This window comes from Passer montanus, unplaced genomic scaffold, assembly GCF_014805655.1.
Source record: "Passer montanus isolate IOZ18808 unplaced genomic scaffold, ASM1480565v1 scaffold69, whole genome shotgun sequence".
NCBI lineage: Eukaryota > Metazoa > Chordata > Aves > Passeriformes > Passeridae > Passer > Passer montanus.
The window spans coordinates 3,088,712-3,110,604 of NW_024372036.1; the positions used below are offsets into that span (position 1 = coordinate 3,088,712).

The 21,893-nt window shown below is 42.0% G+C and overlaps 1 protein-coding gene across 10 annotated transcripts; it reads right to left on the reverse strand.

Annotated features, from left to right (window-relative positions):
• Positions 1-4,986: 4,986 nt before the first annotated feature.
• Positions 4,987-21,602, reverse strand: U2AF1 (U2 small nuclear RNA auxiliary factor 1). Of its 10 annotated transcripts, none has more exons than XM_039729318.1 (10): positions 21,447-21,592; positions 20,198-20,723; positions 19,082-19,169; positions 18,814-18,870; positions 16,256-16,322; positions 11,949-11,998; positions 11,270-11,368; positions 9,993-10,126; positions 9,636-9,728; positions 4,987-7,977 (listed from the first exon to the last, which is right to left on the reverse strand). In XM_039729318.1, the coding sequence occupies exons 6-10, from the start codon at positions 11,976-11,978 to the stop codon at positions 7,848-7,850; spliced, it is 486 nt and encodes a 161-aa protein (XP_039585252.1). In that variant the 5' UTR covers positions 11,979-11,998; positions 16,256-16,322; positions 18,814-18,870; positions 19,082-19,169; positions 20,198-20,723; positions 21,447-21,592; the 3' UTR covers positions 4,987-7,847. The 10 variants fall into 10 exon arrangements, with proteins under 10 accessions (XP_039585252.1, XP_039585247.1, XP_039585244.1 ...); XM_039729313.1 differs by lacking the exon at positions 20,198-20,723 and adding an exon at positions 15,258-15,324 and having other exon boundaries at positions 21,447-21,530; XM_039729310.1 differs by lacking the exon at positions 18,814-18,870.
• Between the last annotated feature and the right edge of the window lie 291 nt (positions 21,603-21,893).

Genomic DNA, 21,893 nt, shown 5'->3' on the forward strand with positions numbered 1-21,893 from the left:
TGATGGGAACCTTTGACTGTTTGAATGTCCGATTCCCATGTTTTAGATGTTTGGTCATGTCATGTTATTACTGATTTGTGTTTTCCTGGAGCCATCAGTAAATACTGTTATGGCATTTGAAGGCACTTCACTTACCATGGGTTTCTCTCTGAAGCTCAGTTTTGCTTGCAACAGCAAGAGGTGTTACATCTCTTTGCCAGCTGGAAGGGAGAAAAAAAGTTTTGGGTTTCTTTTGTCTTTAGCATGTGTTTTTCACAGAGGCATGTACAGCTTTCTAGTGATTTAAACAGCTTGTTAACTACACAGAAGCTTTGTATCACTTCTGTGAATGCTTCCTATGCAAAACTCCTCGAGCAGCCAAGGAGGGATATCCATACCTTCCGTGCCTTTGAGGAGGGACAGGAGAAGAGGCCCTGAGTCAGCTGCTGTGCCTGAAGAAGTGCCAGCCTTGCAGCAACCACTGCAGCTTCGGGCAGAAGGGTGTGGAGGTACGGAACTGCCAGCACAGATGGATGTGCCAGATCCTCAGAGATGTGAGACAGACACCTCAGAGGAAACTTGTAAGACCAAGTGACAGCACCAAGTGTGTTGGAAACTATCTGAACAGAATGTGTGAGGCAAATTAGAGGGATTTGTAATTGCAGCACAGCTCTGCACTCAAGATTCAATTTCTTTCACCAAGGCAGCAGCCAGGTGAAGAATGGTTTGGGTTGGAAGGGACCTTAAAGAAAGTCTTAGTTCCAACCTCCCTTCCACATGCAGGGACACCTTCCACTATCCCAGGTTGCTCAGCGCCCCAAACAGCCTGACCTTGAACACTTCCAGGGATGGGCAGCCACAGCTTCTGTGGGCAATCTCTTCCAGGGCCTCACCACCTCACAGGGAACAATTTCTGCCTAATATTCAATCTAATCCTGCCCTCTTCCAGTTTAAGGCCGTTCCCCACTGTCCTGTCACTACATGCTCTTCTGGAAAGGGAGTTTTGGTATACATAATAAATTGATATAAAAGATCTCCACAGCAACACCAACCCACACTGTGCCATTGGCATAAAAGCCATTAAAATCAATCATGGTGTCTGGGAATGAATAAACACCAGTAATTTGCACCATTAGGGCTTAGCCCAATCAGTGGGACACAGATTACTCCTCATCCCAGCCTTGAGAATAATTCCCATAAATCAGCACCAATTTCATAAGGAAAGTCACTTTATCCATTTCCTGAGATCTGGCAGTGATTGGGTTTCTTTCACACGGGACAAGAGGAGCTGCAGTGAGGGTTGGTATAAAAGCAAAATCGTGATCTGATCAGCCTAGCAGTGAAGTGACAGCAGCTGGAATATTAACATGGAAATAAACAGCTTCTTTAGGAATGGCAAGCAGAGAGTGATGTTTCTTATCAGTGACAAGTAGACATGCTGAAGACTGAAAGGTCAAGAAGAGGAACCCCTTGGAGAAGCACAGTCAGTGATCAAAGACAGGGAGAAAAAGGTAAATGCTGTCGTGGTAAGGTCACTGAAGGAGATCAGTGGAGGAGGCTTTTTGTGAGCAGCAACTGAAGTCACCAAAAGAATCAATGGAGCTTTGGTGGTATCCAGAGCCCTTTTGGGAAGGGAGAGCACAAACCTATTGCACAAGTTCATGGAAATGTTTTTATGCAAAGGGAGGAAAACACAGCCCAAAAAGGATCACTCCTTATTTTAACTGCATGGAATAAGCCACAATTTGGACAGAATCATATTTCAAAATGATCTTTGGCAGAGAGGAAAAATCAGAGGAGAAAGTAAAACAGGAAGGTGGCTGATAAGGGCAGTGCTAAATTTTGCAGCCAGGCAGGAGGAATAATCTGCTTGAGTGGCCATTACCTGTACAGGAATTGTGTGGAGTGGAAGGGATGACTACAGTGCCAGGCAGGCTCAGTGAGTCAACAAGGCCCTGCTGTTGTGTAAAAAGCAAACATCATACAGGGTTAAGCAAACAGAGATCCAGCCTGCAGGACCCATGTGCTGTGGGAGGTGCCTTGTCCCACCTGGAATGATGTGGCCCATGTGTGACGTGGCCTGGGGATCACGAGAAGTTGTAGAGGCAAATACAGACCAGGAGTAAAGAGTGAAAGAAGTGAAGCTGTCAGAGAAGAGAAAACAGACTGTCAGTAACCTTGCTCAAGTCAGCTACTACAAGGAGAAATAATATAATTTGCTGCTTGCTCTGCACTGCAGGTCTGTTCCCTTTGCTGAAGATGTTTTTTTGGTGAGGTGTAACAGCTGCCAGCACACGTGTGCGTGAGAATCCCAGGGCTGTCCAAAAGACCAAAGGCTGGCCTACTTGGAGACCGAGCAAGGAAGGCAGTTAAATGTCTCTTTGTTGTAGTCATGAAAGGGTAAAATATAACAAGTTAAACCCTTGCAGAATGAAAAAATGGCCCAAACATTAACGAGACTGTTACTTGGTGAGACTTTGGAACTTCCCTCACCTATCTCCAGTCCAGCACTGCAATAATTAATGTTGCATGCAACCCCCAAGGCAGTAAGGGCTGGCTGCTCACTCTCCACTGGTGCTTTGTTCAGAAATCACTTCTTCATGTCCTGCCTAGAGTCCCTTTATCAACTCTTCTCTCCAGGACTTTTCTTCCAACACCACAAGAGCAAACAATTTGCATGTTCACTGAAGAGGAAGGAAAAGGGATGATGGAGGATGCAGAACTGTTTTGATCCATGAGGTTCTCTCTCGTTTCTCTCTAGGACAGGAGCAGTATTAGCTCTCAAGGAAATGGGTGGCAGAGAAGGGAGGAGCAGTCACTCAGCTCCCAGGCCCAGGAGCAGGCTGGTGCAGAGGCTGCAGTGGGAGCAGCTCCCTCACCCCTCCCTCTGCCTGGCCAGAATCCCAGACAGCGCCAGGAAGACATGAGAAGGATCTGAAACCCATCCAATATTCTGAATAGGTAGCAAGACTTGAAATGAAGCCAGGCGCTGGCAAAAGCACAGCAGGCCTCAGCCTGGCAGCCTAAAGGCTTTTCCCTGAAAAACAAGGAGGCAGGAAGACTCCATTGTGTCCTGCTACCTTGCACCCCACTTTGTCTCGCTGCTCAACAGAGCAGAAACTAATTTTTTTTTTCCTCCAGACTTAACCACACGTGCAGTCATGGAAGTGCAGAGCTGGAAGAGCCCCACGTTGCTTGGGAAGACAGTGTTCTGCAGACCTTTGTCATTAACACACAGGTTTGTCCCACAGGAACACCTGGATCACATTAATTATCTCTTCCTAGGGAAAACAGCTCGAAGAATGCTGTTAGGGCACTTGGATCAAAGGGGCAGCCACACACACAAGCTGCTGCCCACCCCTCACTCACATCCCACCCCTTCATCAGCTGTCCTGTACACACAATCTTGTTGGAAAGCAAACACCCAAACACCACAAATTATGCAGAAGTACCAAACCCGATGCTTCTCAGAGCACCAAGAAGCCGGTGCTTGCATCTGAACAGGAAGAGATAATCAGAGATAAGCACACCCTGCCCCCTCCAGCCTTTGACACCTCAAAGGAGCCGCAGGCTGCTGGCAGTGACCTGGGCTCTTGGCTGCCACCCTTCCCCCCATCCCACACATCCAATTTACAGCTGAAACTTGAGATCAATTGAATGAAGGCAGAAACCATCAGCAGGGAGACAGGGACCTTCTAAAGCAGGTCTGCTGCTGAAGAACCACAGCACTGCAGAGTGGGACTGTGCTGGCCTCTTGCTCGCGGCTCTTCTTGCTAAGGTTAGAATTTTGTAAAAAATGAAATGTGAAAGGTTAATGGGATCAGAAGATTTTGGCTGATGAGCACATTGCTGACTAGGAGGGACTGTCTACATAGCTGAGGAGATTTGCTGAATTTTTTATACACTGTGCATTTAACACAATGAAAATCACAAAATAGAAGAACAATTTGGAGACACACTGACCACTGACAGTGCAACCCCCAGACTGGAAAGGGCTCTGAGCAACCTGGTCCAGTGCAAAGTGGCACTCCCATGGCTGAGGGGTTGGAACACGATGGTCATTGAGGTCCCTTCCAACTCAAATTATTCTATGCTTCATAAAAAACCAGTTAATTGGATGAATTCTGACATGCTTGTGGATGGCTTTAGAAAGCACCAGGTATCAATTCAACGTGAAGACACATTAATTTTTTCCTACAGACATCTGGATGTAATTTTGGTATTTTTTAAATTGAAATCCATTTGCTCCAGGGTAAGACTGTACAGTAACACAGCTCGGCTTCAGCCTTGCAGTAAGTGATAAATGCAGCTGCAAATACTCTCTCCTGTGACAGCCTTGCCACTCAGCCATTACTTCCTTACCAGCTAAAAACAAAACACCAGCTCAGTTCTGCTTTTCAGCTGGAACTTTTCCTGATCAGGAGTGTTTTTAGGGAATCTTCAATACAGCAGTATCTGGAGAATGAAGTTATTTACCCACAGCCTCCCCAGCTGCCATGAAAGCAGTTTCACTTCTAATGTATCAAAGACAACAGATGCGGTTTAAGGTGCTGATGTACAATTGTTAACACCCAAAATTTTGCAGCCTGCGTGGTGCAACACCAAGAGGAATCATCTTTAAAATGTCATGACCCCCCTTTGATTACATTTTTTTTTTTTCAATTAAACACATTCTTTCTGTAAAAAGCTTTCTTGTCCTCTGCAGACCACCACAACAGAAATTTGCAGGCTCTTCCTAACCTTAACAAGCTAACCAAAAGCTTTATCAATTCAAAGAACCCAAACCAACTCCCCCCAACTCCTAACCCCAAGCTGCACTCTTAAAAATCCAACTTGATTATGTAAATATGGAGAATCAGGGTTATTTCAGCTGAAGACATGCTTCAGCAGCTCTGCAAAGAATTGCTCAAAACATAGTTTAAGATATAAGAATTTGAAACTTTAGTCTATGTCCTCACTAGATATTTAAAGAGCAGCATCCAATCTAAAGGAAAGGGATAATTTTTGTCAGATTCTTATAAAAAAAGGCTTTATTTTGAACAAGTTTTCTCCATTTGGTTTTACAGTCTCAACATACATCATATTCATGGACAAGCAGCATTTTCACAGAATAAGAGCCAAATACAAAGAGAAAGCCACTTGGGATTAACAGTTTCAACCTAATTGACTCAGACTTCAGAAAATCCTGTATGCTGTCACTTATTTGAGGTAAAGGAATTCCATAAATTAAGATCCACTGTTCAACAGAAGAGTCAACAATGAAATATTTGAGAAGTAAGAACCTTGGGGAGGAGAGGGAAAAAACAAATCTTAAAGACATTGTGGGCAACAAGAGAAGGGGGAGGTAGGACTTGCACTTGGTTTGTGTTGGTGAACGAACACTCGGGTCTGTCAGGTGTAAATGTTTCACCAAATTGGTGCAGTTTAGATTTCAAATTTGATGAATTTTACTGGTAGCACAGTCTCAAAAGGAGAACCTAACAAGATATGTCATGAGCTTAGTTCATATGCTGAATGCTGTCACTAGGCACCCATTGGAGTATCCAGTAAAATCCACTGCTTTCAGTGCCCATTCCACCACATTCCAGTTACTTGGGGAATTTTTGGGCAGCTGTTCAATCAGATCACAAAATTATACATTTGGCAGAATTCTAGAATGCTTTCTTCAGTAAAATTGTATTAGGGAAGACAGAAAAATCCACCTTCCACTATCTGTTCATGCAAAAATATACCTGCAGTGAAACAGGATTTAGATAAACAGATTAAAGCCATTGCAGGGACACATTTGTACTTGTTTTAAACTAACTTTAAAGAACAACTAACTTTTAAACTAGCTTTATAGAGCAAATCTTAAACCTTTGAAATACTATCCAAATTGTATTAGATACTGTTTAAAAACCAAAAACTATCCTCACCTTTTATATTTTGAGATTTAAATTAGCTCACCAATAATCCTGAATCTCACCTAAGAGAAATATGGAACTGGATTAATATCCTGTAAACTCTAAGAACTAAATTATCAATGTGAAATTCCTAATGCCCAGCAGAAATACATTTCATCTCAGTCATTTAATGCCAGGCACTGCTCAATTTCTTCCAGTAAAGCATCATTTGATTTAAGTACTTACAACAAAACATCATGTGGAGATGGGCTTCACTGCTTGAGTGATATTTCCTCAAAAAGGGTCCTGGCACACCAAGTTCCAAAGTCTGGTTAGCCAAACCATCCAGTGGGAACAAAAAAAATTCATATTGAACTGGTGCAAGAATTTAGTTTAAAAAGCAAAGCAGATTAATTTAGAAAAGCTCATTTTTTGATAGTTTTGTTTTCCAAGCTCCAGTGAGAAAAATGGTTTTATACTTAAGAGGCAGAAAGAAGCTGGTTTGTTAATCATCTGACTAAGTCATGCATCCATATCCTATTTCCATTTTCCTAAAAAGAATCACCAAGGAGCAGATTTATCATTTAGCAAGTTATCTGGCTCAGAACTAAGGAAGCTCTAGCAAATTCTCTCCCCCACAGCAAAGCTGTGTTTTATTGCGTAGCTTTGTGTACATACAGTTCTGTTTTGCAGAAATATGATCAACGACCAAAACTTCTTGCTACGTTACACTTTGAATAAAAGCAGACATGAAGGAGGTGAAACTGCAAGTCAACCATTGTACAAACTGTTTCTCAGAATGAACATTTCCACTGCAGCTTGAATGCTTTGGGACACAACCTACAATGTCCAGCGACTGAGCAATTCAAGCTCAAATTAAAAAAAAAAGGATTTGTGAAGGAACTGCTATCTGTCCATTAGCTTTCATCACACTCCAGACCATCAAGAAGGTGGAAATAAGATTTATTTTCCACTAGCATCCAATCAGTTTTTTCTATGACCTTGAATGCCAACAAAATGCTTTTTATTAAATGACAGATGAGAGAGCATAGATTAGAAAAAAAAAGGCTGTTAAGAAATTTCATCCTTGCATTCACAACCTTGCATTTCCTTCAACAGCACTTCTCTATTATGTTGCATGGAGCATAATTTTGGTGTTTGTTTTTTTTTTTTTTTTCCACAAAATCCTCACCTGCCTATTATGAATCATTGCAGTAAAAATATCTTTTTCCACACTGCACTAGGCAACTTTCTTTCCAGCTAAAGAAAAGAATTTAGTCAAGAATTATAAAAACCTGAACTATGAACTCTGGCACAGCCAGGAGCAGCCACTCAACTATGCCAGAGTGCTTAGAAAATAGGCAGCCAGGAGTAGCAACTCAACTACTCCAGAGTGCTTAGAAAATAGGCTTTAGATTTTACACCAAGAAATTGGATTTATTGTAAATGCCACAGTCACATTGATAGACAGAGCACAGACTTCTGGTAACAAACAAACATACATTTTTGTAACTAAGCGTTTCTACTCAGTAAATAAATTCATTTCGCACAGCCTTCCTCTTAAATGTGCCTAAACTAACCTAAATAAGCAGACAGCATAGCAGAAAAGGGAAACTTATGTGAGTAACTGTTTCTTAAGCAGTATATTATTTTTACTATGTATATAATATTTTATATTATATACACACACATTTTCATCAACAGTTCAAATGATACCCGAATAAAATTAAAAAAAACCCAAACCAGAACTGGCGCTCCTCCAATACATTTACCACCTTTCCCTCAGGCAGACTTATCCAGGTATTTGTCAAGATAGAGGAATGACAGTTAAAAAGACTCCCCCCAACAAGAAACAAGTTACACAAAGAATACTGTATCACTACAAATTTTTTATTCAGAAGCCCATCTTTAAAAAAAATGTCATTATGAACTTGTTTGGTCAAACTACAACACTTTCTAGCAGACATACAGTAAAAATGGCATGGCTCAGAATCGACCGGATCGCTCGCGGTCCCTCGACCGCCTCCTGTCGCGCTCGCGGCCGCCGCCGCCTCCTCCACGGCCGCGATCTCTGGATCTCGACCGGCGCTCGCGGGACCTCGACCTGGATCGGTGCCTTCAAAGAGAGTTTGGACATTTTATTGTTTCACCCCAGGCAGTGATTTACTTGCAGTACCACACAGTGGGTGGAATTAAGAATGGGAGTGATGAGGGAGGAGGAAGGCAGTGTGTCATTAGAAGGATTGGTTAATTGGCACTTGGGCTGCAAAGCACAGTGTATTTACAAACTGCCCAAATTTCATGCTGGGAGTCAGCACAAACAGGTACAAGAACTGGCTGCTCCCTGCAGTCACCTCTTACAATGGATGTGCCAACCCCAAGGAGAGGCACGGTTACGCTGCTGTTATTTAAAGCAGGAGAAGGGAACACCTGCTTTGGCAGACAGGAATAGCTCTTAGCAACACGCACCAAAAGCCTACAGCTGCTTCTAAGTCCACTCGTATTAAATCAATTGCATTAATTAGCAATTACAATCCAGTTCTCTTGTTGCTCACTCTACATGATTTCTGCCCCTCCAGGACACAAGCATTGGCAAATTATCTTCCCTGCCTCTTAGGTTGATAAATTCAGGAAGGGAGCTAAAACCAGCCTGCACATACTGCTATCACAGCCACTCCCAATCAGCATTACTGAATCTGAGAGTTCCAGATTTGCAACAGTGACCAAAAGGTTAATATAAAAACACACTTGGTCTTTTTCATAAAGCATTAAAATATCTGAAAGATTTACTTAGCCACAAATACATATGGCTAAGCAACACAATCTGTGTTTTTCCAAGTTAAATTCATCCTCACAGATTCTGAAACACTGCCAATTAGATATTTACAGGAAAAACACATTCACAATCCCAGGCTCCTTCTGTGTCAGAAATCTACAAAAATCATACTCTATATAAAAGCAAGATGAAAAATTTTATATGCCTATCCCAAATACCAAGGTCTTAAATGCAATCAGATTGAACCCAGTTCCAAGTGAACCATCATAGTAACAGAAGTGGTAAAAGCCTTTCTGCAAGGTACCTCACTAAATGAATAATTTAATACATAATAAAATGTCTTGATCTTTTTTTTTTACCATTAGGTGAAATTACTTTTCCTTTCTCCTACTGGGAATTCCTATCAAGAGACACGCTGTGAAGCTAAAAGTGAGCTCCATACAGTGACTGGCTGATATTAACAGTAAGAAATGAATACAGGCTACACCATTTCACCATTAACAGTTAAAGGCAAATAAGGCTGGGTCCTGAGTACAATCTGTAGATATGCTTGACTGCAAATAATGCTGAAAGCTGCCAATCTGCTATCAAAAATGCCCATTGGCCAGCATCTAACAAAGGCCATGAGCAAACACGTCTAGAAGAGAATAAAACAGAAGAAGCATAAAGCAACTTCTACCAAGTGATGTCCATCTGTATCTGAACAGGTAGGGCCTATGTCCTCAGTAACTCAGTGAGTCTTCTCCTCCTTGAGCCCTGCCTTCAGCACAACCCTCAGAATCCACAGCATTGCAGAGCAAGAAGCACCTAATTTCAGAGCCCTACTTCTCTGTTGGAAACTGGCCACTTGCCAGCTTGACTTGATGCCCTTTGGCATGTGCAAGAAATGCGTCAGAAAAAACAAGAGGACTTGGCACAAGTTTAAAGATTTGCCTTCAGATTTTTCAGCAACTGATCCTTAAATTACTTGTTTTAGCAGTGTTTAAAAACAAACTTACTTTTTACGACGCCGCCCATACAACTCGCGCCTTAACTCTCGAGAAATGGGCTTCAAATGCATAAAGTTGCAGAAACCTCCTCGTGTACACTCTCTGAAACAGAATTCAAGAGGCTCAGTTAGTGTAGAGCTGGAAATTCTATCTGCTGCCCCAACACCTCTAACATTAAACACAGTAAATTACGAGCATCATTTACTGATGCTGCCGCACTTTGAGGAGAAAATCCCCAAAAGAGGCAGGAGTCAAGAGGCTCACTGCAGGTCCTCCACACTACTGACACCTGAAGTGGTTTCTACATGAAACCCCTACCCAAGCACCCTCCCAGCTGCCAAAGGCACGAGCAAGGCCCTGCTGTACCCCATCTCGTATTGACGGCAGCAGGCCTCTCTGAAGTCAGTCACAGGGGAGAGCTCGGCATGGATGGGCTGCCCGTTGAACCAGCGATTGTTCAGGTCGATCACGGCCTTCTCTGCATCTTCTTCACGGCGGAACTGAAAGCAAGATCAGCCTTTTCAGAGCAGCAACAGGAGCAGATAAAGATTCCTATCAAATCACTTGTGTGGTATCTGAGGCTCAGGGTTCTGGTAATGAAATTAGAAGCTACTTCAGGTTTCTTGGACAGTCCATCAAATCAAGGGTAAATATGGCAGCTTTTCATTAGCTGGGACTCAAGGGCTAATCAAATAATTGATTTTCCTCTTCATTATGCTCTGGTTGGTCTTTCAAGTGGGAAAGGTAGTCAATAGAAGATGCTGTGTTTTCTTAGTACAGCTTTAAACCAAGAGAATGCTTATAAATACTTTCTGGAGCACCACAGTCCTGATGTAATGCCTTTTTTCAAACATTTAAGAGAAATTTATATAAAAACTGGAGCTCACATTCATTTAAATGAGAATTTACAAAAATCAGATCCTGTTTTACGATGACTGTAAAATTTAAATTTGAAATGCCTTTTCACAGCTAATTTTTTAAAAACAACTTTTTTTTTCTGCTTAAGACCTACACAGTCCAGAATTCCAGGTGTGAAAATACTTTCTAGCTGAGGGAATGTACAGCCAAAATATTCAAAGGAACTCTCTCGCACCTCCCCCACACTGTGAACACACAGTAAAATTTCTGCAGGTGACAGCTTTGTACTTGTTATTCAAGAGATACCAATGACTTTTTAAAGGTAAACCTAAGTGCTCCAGTTTGCACCTTGAACCACCCAGCTATTGCCAAAGCTAACTTGGTCACAGATATGGTATTTAACTGGGAAGTTAGAAAATTAATGCACCTGTGGCATATAAAACCTCTCTCACACTGATGTGCTTAAAGGGCAGCATGATGCTAAGACAGATCCCAAATTAACCCTGCCAAACTAAACAGTCCAGTAGTGGTGACTATGTAAAAGAAAAAAAAAAGGTTGATCTGTCTGAAAATTACATGGATTTTGACTACCAAGAAAGCTTCTCAAAATTCATTAAAATTTCTTTTGGATTCCTTCAACATTTTTAAATTGTGAAGTTGGAGAGTAGCTTATATACTGAAGAGCCTTCCTATCAAAATAAAATCTACAATCACACAGTAGCTTTTAAAATTCCAAATCAATAACCACCACCCCTCGTGAGTGCATGAACATCTCTTCATCCTACCTTTACGTATACATTTCCAACTAGATGATCTCCAAGGTTATCACAAACGTTCATCTCCTCAACTTCGCCGTATTTCTCCTCCATTTCTGTGAAGACCTCCTAAGCACAAAGCAACCCAGCAAAAGTTTGCAGCACATTACTTGGAAGTATAGAAATATTGCATCTACCTCTAAAGTAAGAATAAGAAAGACCTTCTTTGGAAAAAAGCAAGACCACTTGATTTATTTTTTTTACATTTTGGGATTTAAAAGAAATACTTTCTTGGCCATCTATAAGCACAGCACTACCAAGATACAAGAAAAACCTATGGAAAACACACACAGCATTTACAGAATACACAGGATGCACTACAAACACAACACAAACTCTGATGCTAGCTTCAGGTAATTTGTTTTTATACAAATAATTAAGAATACTTAAAATTTATAAAAAATGAGATTATACAATCAAAATGCTACGTCACTTAAGCTGCTGATGTTAAACAAAGACTATTTCAAGCACTCAAATTAAGGTCAAACTAACCAATGGTTACACCAGGAAATATTTAATACAAAATTGTATGTTTTATAGGAACACCCAAGGAAATAAGTGTTTTTTCCCTGAATCTGTCTAATTGTGCTATCCAATTAACTTATCTGTGGTGACTAATCCAGGGATACTGTAATGCTCCTTTACCTACCTCAAAGAACTCATCGTAATGTTCCTGCATCTCCACATCGCTCACAGCACCTGCAAAAGTCAAAGAGTCAGATCGATTAGAGCCTGCCAATAAAGAAGGGGAGATTTGATCAAACTACAAAACAATCTAGAGGCCATCTGGAGCATGAGAGACACCATATAGCATGGAGCTAACTAATAGGAATATTGCAAAATAAGGATGTGTGAAGAGCTTTGAGTCCCCAAAGTATCTGTCAAAATATTACATTGGTATGATCAAATCAAAGCAAGTTTTAATCAGAGCCAAAGCTGTATGCCACAAATTTAAAGGGGAAAATAATTACTCTGAAATATCACTTAGAATTTAATGTATAGTCCCACTCTCTAACTAGCAACAATTTTACCTAAACAGAAGGCAAGTGCTTTGTTACAATTCCATACTTTAAAATATTACTCAAATTTAGTATTCCTCTTCCTAACAGGCAGAAATTTATGCCTACTTCTCCAGCATATCCACTAGAATTTGAGAGCTCACAATGTAATTTAGCCCAGAATTTTTTTTAATTTGCTGAAAATAGTCACTGAAATGACACACTTTTCTCAGTGCAATCAATGCTTTGCAACAGAGAGCCATTTTTCTAGTTTAAGTTTGAGTGTCACTTCATTTTTCTGTAGTCCTGCAGAACACCTTTCAGTGCAAGACAAGCCAGCCTTATATTCCAGTTAAGATTATTCTCATGCTACAAGCTGGACTTCAAAAAACGACTGCTGCTTGCCTGCTGCTACAAAACCCAAAATAAGTGTGGCTTATTTTTCAAAGCATTAAATGTATAAAAATGAGTTTGTTTCTTCCAGTCTACAGCACTTTAAACAAGCTGTATACATTAAAGCCATTAGATTAGCTCTTCAGCAGTTAAGTGGTTTATTAAGATCAAGCGGAGCAGTTTTACAACAAACCCCGCATTTTTTGCTAGAAAAATATGCTAGTGTTTAAAATTAAAAACCAGACTGGTTTAGTTAACAGAATGTGAAAGACAAGAAACTGAGCCAATAAAGCTGAGTTTATTCATTTTCAGGCTGGTATGAAAAATTTTTTGGCTATTGTTACCACTTGGACAAACTTTATGGTTTTTTTGAAAGGCTCTAATATTAACCAGCCACACTCTTTGGAACTGCAGTTCCTGTTCTTCCACCCAGCTCACCTCCACAAGAGGCTAAGGGGCATTTGGTTTATAGTTTAGGCTGACAGTGTTTCTGCATTTGAGACGTTTGCTTTTAAGAAATTTCTTCTCCCCTGTGGTTATAGCAAATTAAGGAATATCAAACGTTAAACCAGTAATTCTAGGTAGTTTAATACTTAACTATATTCCCAAGGTTCTGCCAACATCACTGATAACAGCTGACTAACACTTAAGGATTTTTTGTTTTATTTCTAAAGGTATCACAGGAGCTCTGGGAGCCTCTGTGGGAATAACTACTTTTTACTAGATGGAAAAGTGCTAATTTTTTTTTTTTTGTCAAATTAGGATATCACAGGCAACAGTTAGTTAATGGCTACTTCAATGACCTTCCAAAGTGGGAAGTATACATATGCACAGGCTTTACAAACATCCATATTCCAGGGCTAATGGCATCTGAACCATGAGAAGCCCAATTACTAATTAAAATACTCAGGAAAACTACTGCTGTTCCAAACTAAGGTTAATCCTCTACGACGGCAATAGAAAGGAAGACAGTTAAGCAACAATGACAAGGCATTAAACAGCTACCCAAGTTATCCATTTAAAATACATGCAATACTTAAGTAGGGACAAGTATCAAAAACCAAGGAGCCAGGAGTTTCAGCAAACCTACTGCTTGCAGAGCTCCAGCTCTACCCCAGGAGGTACAGTCAGGCTCTGGCACACAGCTACTCGCTTGTCACAACAAACTAGAGTTGGATACCAGCATTTACAACACTGGAGGATCTGTGCAGGACTCTTGCAGCTGTAAATCTAAACAGCTCCACAGACCAAACTGCTGTAACTCTGTGCAAATTAGTTACCAGCGCATTGAGAGCTCAGGGAGTGTCAACACTCAACCAGAAATGTTTCAGTCTACTGAAACAGCAGTAACTACTAAGCATCTGCAAGCAGAGAGCCTACAAACCAATGGAACTGGTCAAGCATCTAGACAAAATGACACAGCTCATTTACATGTCCAGCTTGACTGTGTGACAAAAACACAAATTACATAACAGAGCCATTATTCCTTTTAGAAGCAAGAGAGACAGTGACTTTTTAAGTTAGTGGCCAATTCACAGAGCACTTCTAATCATATGCTGGTAACTAATCTGAACTAGTCTATAAACCAACAGTCAAAAAAAAAAAAAAAAAGAATAGCCAAACAAAGCTTTATTACCACACAGTAAATACTCACTTCAACAAGAAAGATTAGTTAGAAAAGAACACCGACCCTTTTTTGGTTCTAAAACTTTTTTTTTTTAAACTTATTTTAATATTGATGATTCAATTACAATGATAAATCAGTTAATCGCCGATCAACAATCCTGGGCATTAACTGCTGCCAGTCTCACAGGAGGTGTGTTTGCTTATGCCCATTTGTATCTCAGGAGGAGTCATTAAATTACTTCATGACCATACCCAAATGCCTTCCCCTCCTCAAAAGTACTTTAAAAAAATACTTGTCTTAGGTAAATATGGCATAAGAATTTGAATTTTCCAAGTATGGAAAGAATTTTAAGTATGCACCCATCCAAAAAGGACAGCTGCCAGAAGGGGTTAGTCAGTGATGGTGTGTTCTTCCAAAGTGCACTCCCTAAATGGAAGCTGCATTAACCTAGGACAAATTTATGCATGCAGTCTGAAAGTTTCAGTTCAAGTTCTCTTAACATTTACAGAGCAGGACATTTGTTCTGAATGAAGTCAATGTGTCACTGTCCTGCTCTTTCCGACAGTGGAACCTAATGGATAGCACAAAACATACAGAAAACCATTCCTAGGATGCAGGCAACTGGCAGGGAGAGAGGTGACAGGAAGAAAGCAGTGCAACCAACACTGCTTCACAGGGGAAGTACAATTTTAACCCTTTTTGATTTAATAGTTGGTATTCAGATTCCCCCATAGTTTTGGGAGTAGGGAGGAAGGTAGTGGGACAAAAAAAGTTGGGATTTTTTTTTGTTTTTTTGATTTTTTTTGTGTTTGTTTTGAACACATGTAACGAAACGTGGTCAGTTTGATCTGTTAAACTAAAATGGCAGACCAGTTTAAGTCGACACTGAGCTCTGACAATCAAGCCCAGGGAACCAGTGAAGGAACTTGTATGAACTTACAGCGCAAACCGTCAGCAGACTGGGAAGAGTTTTGAGGGTTACGGTAAATGTTCAAGAGGGCAATGGTCTGAAATACAAAACGCAACAACTTTATATTATGGAAAATAATTTTAACAAGAAACTGGTTTCCTTTAGGGTCGCTTTGGTCGAGTCTGTGCTGAAAGAGAGGTGGTTATTCTCTCCCAAGCAGGAGAACTTGCACTTAGCTGGTGACCTTTCTACATCAACCTAACACTGTAAAGTAATAGAGATCTCATGATACTCCATTATTGTATTCTTGATTTCACTCTGTTCACCAATATTACTAGAGAGGGGTTTTGCATCATTTCACACAGCTCTGAAAATAGGTGGTATCCAAATGCAGCAGTCACGTTAAAAACATAATAATTTGAATTTGGTATTACCGAATGGCTTCTTAGCAGCAAAATCCCAGGAAAGGAAGTAATACAATAATTAGAGCATAACATGAAATCTCCATCATCCAAATGCAGCAGTCACGTTAAAAACAGAATTTGAATTTGGTATTACCGAATGGCTTCTTAGCAGCAAAATCCCAGGAAAGGAAGTAATACAATAATTAGAGCATAACATGAAATCTCCATTTTCCTAAAAAAGTTAAGATGAAAGAAAACCCAGGTTTGGGACTTACCGTACATATGTACCTATTTGTTTTTTGGTTTTTTTTGGTGTTAAATCAAGAATTTGAGAAATGCCTGCATTTAACCCTTTCAAAAGAATGCAGTGTTACCAAGTAACCACGTTTCACTTTGCAACACAAAAGGGAATCTGCATCCAGTCCAATTTGTGCAGCCCTTTCTGCACTCAGAATTGCACACATTCCACAAATTCTTGATCTGTGCGCAAGAAGAGTTCCGTCACTTGTCCTGTTTGCAACAGCTTTATGTCAGCAGCTCAGAAGCCAACATTATTTTATCATAATTAGGAGTGGGCTCTTTAACACCATTCTTTAAAAAAATTTCTCCAACTGTGGGACTTACAGTGTGAGCCGTCAGCCGTCTGTGCACTGTTTTGGGGGTTACGATAGATGTTTTGAATCAAGATGGTCTGCGGGGAAAAAAAATAAAAAGGGGAATTCTACTGGCTGCTGTGCATATAATAGACAATTGCAAAGAGACAACTTGTTTGCAAACAGCTAAAAGTCATATTTTATCCTTAAGACTTCCTTTTGTATTTGTAGAGTATCTTCCAAAATTGCATCCAGACCATCATATTATGAAAACAGTTTTAATTAACCACCAAGAAAGAGCTGCGTTTGTCTCAACAGCTATCCTCAAAATGGGAGGTGTGAGGCCCAGTAACCTAAAATGTCACACGAGGTATTCTGGAGATGCCTAAACTTTTGAGACCAGATTCACTACTGCAAGTGTAGGGGGGAAAAAAAAATAGGTGTTATGTGCACAGCATGTAATACATAATGCCACAGTGTCCAAAATGCTACACCAGACCGTAAGGCCTTTAGGCAACTGCTACATCTCGTTTTGTGCATCAGGGTTTTCTTGGTGGAATTTCTGTTTAAATAATATAATAGCATCATAGGTTCACATGTTTCCGATCCTTCAAATAAGGACAATATCCTTTTAGCCCTTCTGCTTTTTACTTGAAGAATTAGCCCAGGCAGACTTGAAACCTTACATTTGTACCGTTCTTCTTAAAATCAAGTTGTCTGAAAAAACAAACCATGTTTAAGTTAGTAAACTAATATTACAAAAAAAATCCAAATGTCCATATCACTGTAAGCAGCTCAAAAATTGAGATTTGATTACTTAAAATACAAGCTCAATGTTAGTCAGTATGAATGGCAATCCCCAAGTAACTTTAGCTTAGACATTATAATTATTAGTCACATTAAGAATTCAGAGCTTAAAGAAGTCACAGGACCAGCAATGTCACACCTACACACAGCACCCATTTAACGTGTAAAAAAAATACAATTGTACCATCACATTTAAAGTCACACACTCGTTTTATTACAGGTCCAGCCATACCAACCAAGGCTTTGTGCTTCCGTGGCCCAGGTCTGAACTACCTATGCTTCAGCCTACAACTGGAGAGTGCCAGAAACAGGCATCTCGTTAGGGTGTTTCTGCTGATGGGGGTAATTTGATCACCCTGGATTGTGTGACCTTTCCTAACACAGCTCTTCTGTAAAGTAGCTGCACCAGCAGGAGCTGCACAAGGTTAAAACATTGTGCTGGTAACTATCCATTAGCAGGATCTCTGTTCTATTTTCTATCACAGCTGATTGTCAACCTGCACACAAATAAAGATTTCTGCAGACCCCACACAGTGCCAGGGACCTGGGAGATGTCACAGCACAGCTGCCAGCACGAGGCTGTGCAGTCCCAGACATCCCTGGAAGAATGGGATGTGCCCTGCTGACCCACTTCAGCTGGCATTGCTAACCAGTCTAAAGCAAAGCTCAAGGCTGCTCTGCTGTAGTTGCACACAAACTTTCATTGGTTTAAAAAAATGTAAGGGTCATGGGTGTTTTTGTAGGTTTTTTTTTTTTGTAAGCTTTTTCAACTTAAAAGACAATTACTGTAGAAAGTCTCTGCTTTAGGAATTTTTTTCATAGTCAACGACCTAAATTCAGGTCTCTGAATAACCAACTGCACTTCAACTTGTGCTCCATGTAGGTCAGCAACATGGGGTAGTTTTGAGAACGGACAATACTCTTTTCAAATACAGTGTCTGCATTACAAAATTTTAAAATCCCAGAAGCAAAGAGGTGGTTTTGTTGCTTAAGTACCAGAACTTCCTATCCACCAGTAACCTTGACATTCTCCCCTGGAAGTCCCCCTGCCCACTCACAATTTAGCTCTGAACCTGTCACATGGATATTTCTCCCCAACCCAGCATCAGTTCACATTTCTCATCACCTCTGCTCCTAAGCAGATTAAACAAACTTGCAGAAGACTCTGCTGTTATGTGAACTTTTTCTCTGTAGTTTTAAAACTACTACTGTAGTTAAAAATGCAGCAACTTTCAAAGGCACTACTGCTCATGTACAAAATTCCCAAAGAAATTCATCTGTGTACCTTGACAATCAGCACTTTGATAGAAAAAAGGAAAAAATACATTTATCCAGGAAAGTAATTTGTGAATATTGCACAGCTCATAATAATAACAATAATGAAAAGCCTGTCACTCCCTGCACCTTTTCAAATTTATTTTTGTTTCTGGCAGACATGCAGTCACACATCATGTCTCTTAACAATATTCACTGAGCCAAAGATTAAACAATCTGTCATGCCAATTGACAATCCACCCTCAGCAACCAGGCAAGTTGTTTTCAATAAACCATTTCTTCCACGTTCAAAGGAAGTATGCAAGTCACTCTTGAAACTTAAGAGCCTGGGTCAGAGAGCAAGTGACAGATGAGTCACTTTTATTCATTAATTAGTTTTATTTTATTATATGCATAAAAGATTGAAGTTGCCACCTTTGGGACAGGTGGAATGAGCTGCCTTTGTCTGTGATTTAAGAACTCTGGGATGGTTTAAGTGCCTGAACACCACTGAGAAGGCACACTCACCTGAAAGTTAGCACTGGTTGGTCTCTACTACAGGCAAGCTTACAACAGCATCGCTTCCTGCAGCCATTAAGGGTGACAGGAGATAATTAGAAATGCTGGGAGAAGTAAATGGAATACCCAAAAAAAAAAGCAAATACCCAGATAAACTGGGGCTAAAACTGAACTAATTAATCTGGAGCTTGGTAATTATTCACTTGTATCTGAGAATCTATGTTTTAAAGAAGCCAGAGTATATATCCACAAGAAAGAGAAAAAAGGGGAAACAAACCTGGCTAAATGTTGGTTTGTTGTGCAACCGAGAACATCTGTCTCCATGGCGACAAGCTCCAATTTTGAAATAAAATGAGCAGTTGACTCTGCAAGAAAAAAATGAATAAGGTAGTTACACACTGGCACAGAAAGCATTAATCTGCAAAAAAGCCTATGCCCTAAATGTCTTTATCTTGATGTGGACAAGTAACACAGAAAAAAGCCCACATCAAAACTGTACAGGAAAGCATTCCAACAAACCTGTCCATGTTCACTCCTTGCACCCCTAATTTACAGCCAGTATCTGACCAATCTCCCCCAAAGAGGTTTCATGATTCACCACACACAAGTGATCTCTGTTTTACTCTTCTGCTTCTCCAGTCTTGTCTTTCCATCAGTTTCAGTGGGTGATGGGAGAAAAACGGTCTGAAAATGGACACTGGGAGCTCTGGGGCTGAGCTGGGCTGCCCCGGGTCCAGGCAGTAAAATCTGCTTTGAAACTGACACAGCTGCAGCTCTCTCGTGTTTTATAAAGCACCTCTTTAAGTTGTACTCTAAGGGGAACTCAGGCTGCTACCAACACAGATCCAAAATAATTCAGGGGAGAGAAAATCACGTCACAGAAAGAATACACACCAGCAAAATAAATCCACTTAGTGAAGCCATTTCCATGAATACAATTAATGATTTTAAGAGCAAGCTGCTTTTTGTTTTAAACCACAAGCTTTTCTTGAATGATCCATCTCAGGACACCTCGATAATGACCTGGGTTTAGAAATGCTCCTGAAACTCCCACGAAAAGGTGTAACTCACACAGAATGATGAAAGAAAACCACAAGGAGTTTAGTTACCTTGACAGGGAAATGCAAAATTCTGAAGGGCAAGAAAACTATTATGGGCTATATATGGGTAAATGAAATATTAGAATTCTCCTGGAAGAAAAATGATTATACCCATAATTAACACCAATTATTTTCCACAATCCTGTGTAACCAACATCAACTCATGGAGGGGAGAATTATTAAAGTACTAAAGCACATCTGATCTCTAGCAAAGCATTCTACTGTAAAATTGCAACATGCTCACTCTTCATTATGTTTTTGAAAACAAACACTTAGCATGATAAAATACTTACTGTCTTTTCTGAACTCTAACCTGAAACAAAAAGAAACACCTAACTACAAAATTTCCAATAGTGCCTCCAACTTCAGCACCTTCTGGAAGGTTCCGTTTGCCTTTTTTAACAGAAAACAAGAGCTGCACAGGAATTTCATGCCTGATTAAAACTCTGAGACTGCAAAGCATTAAATTCCTATGTATCTCCTTTGTGTGAGAGGATGCTACAGTAACAGAGCTCAAAAGAGAGGCTGCCGACACTGCTTTCCTGGAATGGCAGCGCTACAGAGCAGAGCAGAAGCCCCACGGCCAGGGGCTGACAAGAGTAATTTAGTCCAGCAGCACATCGATGCCCCCTTTTCATTTTTACGAGTGGAAAAACACGCCGGTTTGGTCAGGCCGGTGGTGACCAAATTTTCGTTAGGAGGGTTTTGTGTGTGTGCTTCCAACAACCAGAGAAACTAGAGGCGTTCCCGGACGCGTGGAAGGCTGCAGGCAGAAGCCTGTAGGATCAGGATGCAGCAGTCGGGGAAATCCTCCGCACCCTGGGGAGGGGGGAGAAATAACCAGTCGCTGTCCTTGCAGCAGAGCGGGAGCTCTCAGGCTGCTGCGAGGCTCAGGGACACGAACAAAAGGGGAACAGGAGGAGGAGGAGGAGGCGCTTTCTGGCAGGAGGCGGCGGGAAGCTCCGGCACCCAGCGGCCCCGGCAGGAAGGCGCAGCCGCGGGGGAAGGGCGGAGGGAGGGAGGGCGGCAGCGCGCCACGAGGCGCGGCACACCCTCATGGCGGCCAGGGGAGGGCAGGCACGGCAGGAGGAAGAGGAGGAGGAAGAAGCGGGGGGTGGGGAGGGAGCGCCCGAGAACGGCCCCGGCCCGGGAGGGGAAGGGAAGGGAAAGGGGGNACAGTGCATATGCGGAGGGGAAGGGCCTGAGGGAGGCGATGGCGGCGGGGCTGGGGGGGAGGGGAAGGGAGGGGAACGGGCAGCGCGGCCGCCTCTCGCTCCCCTCTTCCCGCCGCGCTCCGGCGGGACGGGAAAGGGCGGGGGACGCGGCGGCGCCTCCCGAGGCGGGAGTGGAAGAAATGGGCGAAACGGGCCGGGGGTCCCCCCCGCGGGGAAGGGAGAAGGGGAGCGGGGCTGACCGCCGCGATCGGAACCAGGCCGCGCGTCCCCGCGCAACCCGCTACGGGCCTCCGGCCTCCCCTCGAGCTTCCCCCTCCCTCCCCGGGGGTGCCGCAGCCGCGGGGAGCGGGGGAACGGGGCCACTCACTTGTCCTTCTCGGTGCCGAAGATGGAGGCCAGGTACTCCGCCATCTCCCACCGCCCGCCCGCCCGCCGGACCGCCCCGGCGCCGCCGCCGCGTCACAGCGACCGCGCCGGAAACGCCGCGCTGAGGGAAGGCAGCGGGAGGCGGGGGCCGCACGCGGGGTCGCCGCGGCGAGCGCGCAGGGGCGGCGGGGCGGAGCCCCGGGAGGAATCTCAAGGCCGCGGGTTCGAGTCCCGCCCCCGGCGGGGCCTGAGGGGACGGGGCTGCGAAAAACGCTAATTACTTGGTTTTTAATATTTTAAAAGTTTAATAGTAGTGAAATGGTTATAAAAATAGTAATGTAATTAGAGTAATGAAATTTGAACACTTGAAATTGGGACAGTATGAGACAACAAAACCAAAGAGATACCAACGTCCAGGTACTTTTTTCTGGGCAACACAAGCCTGAAA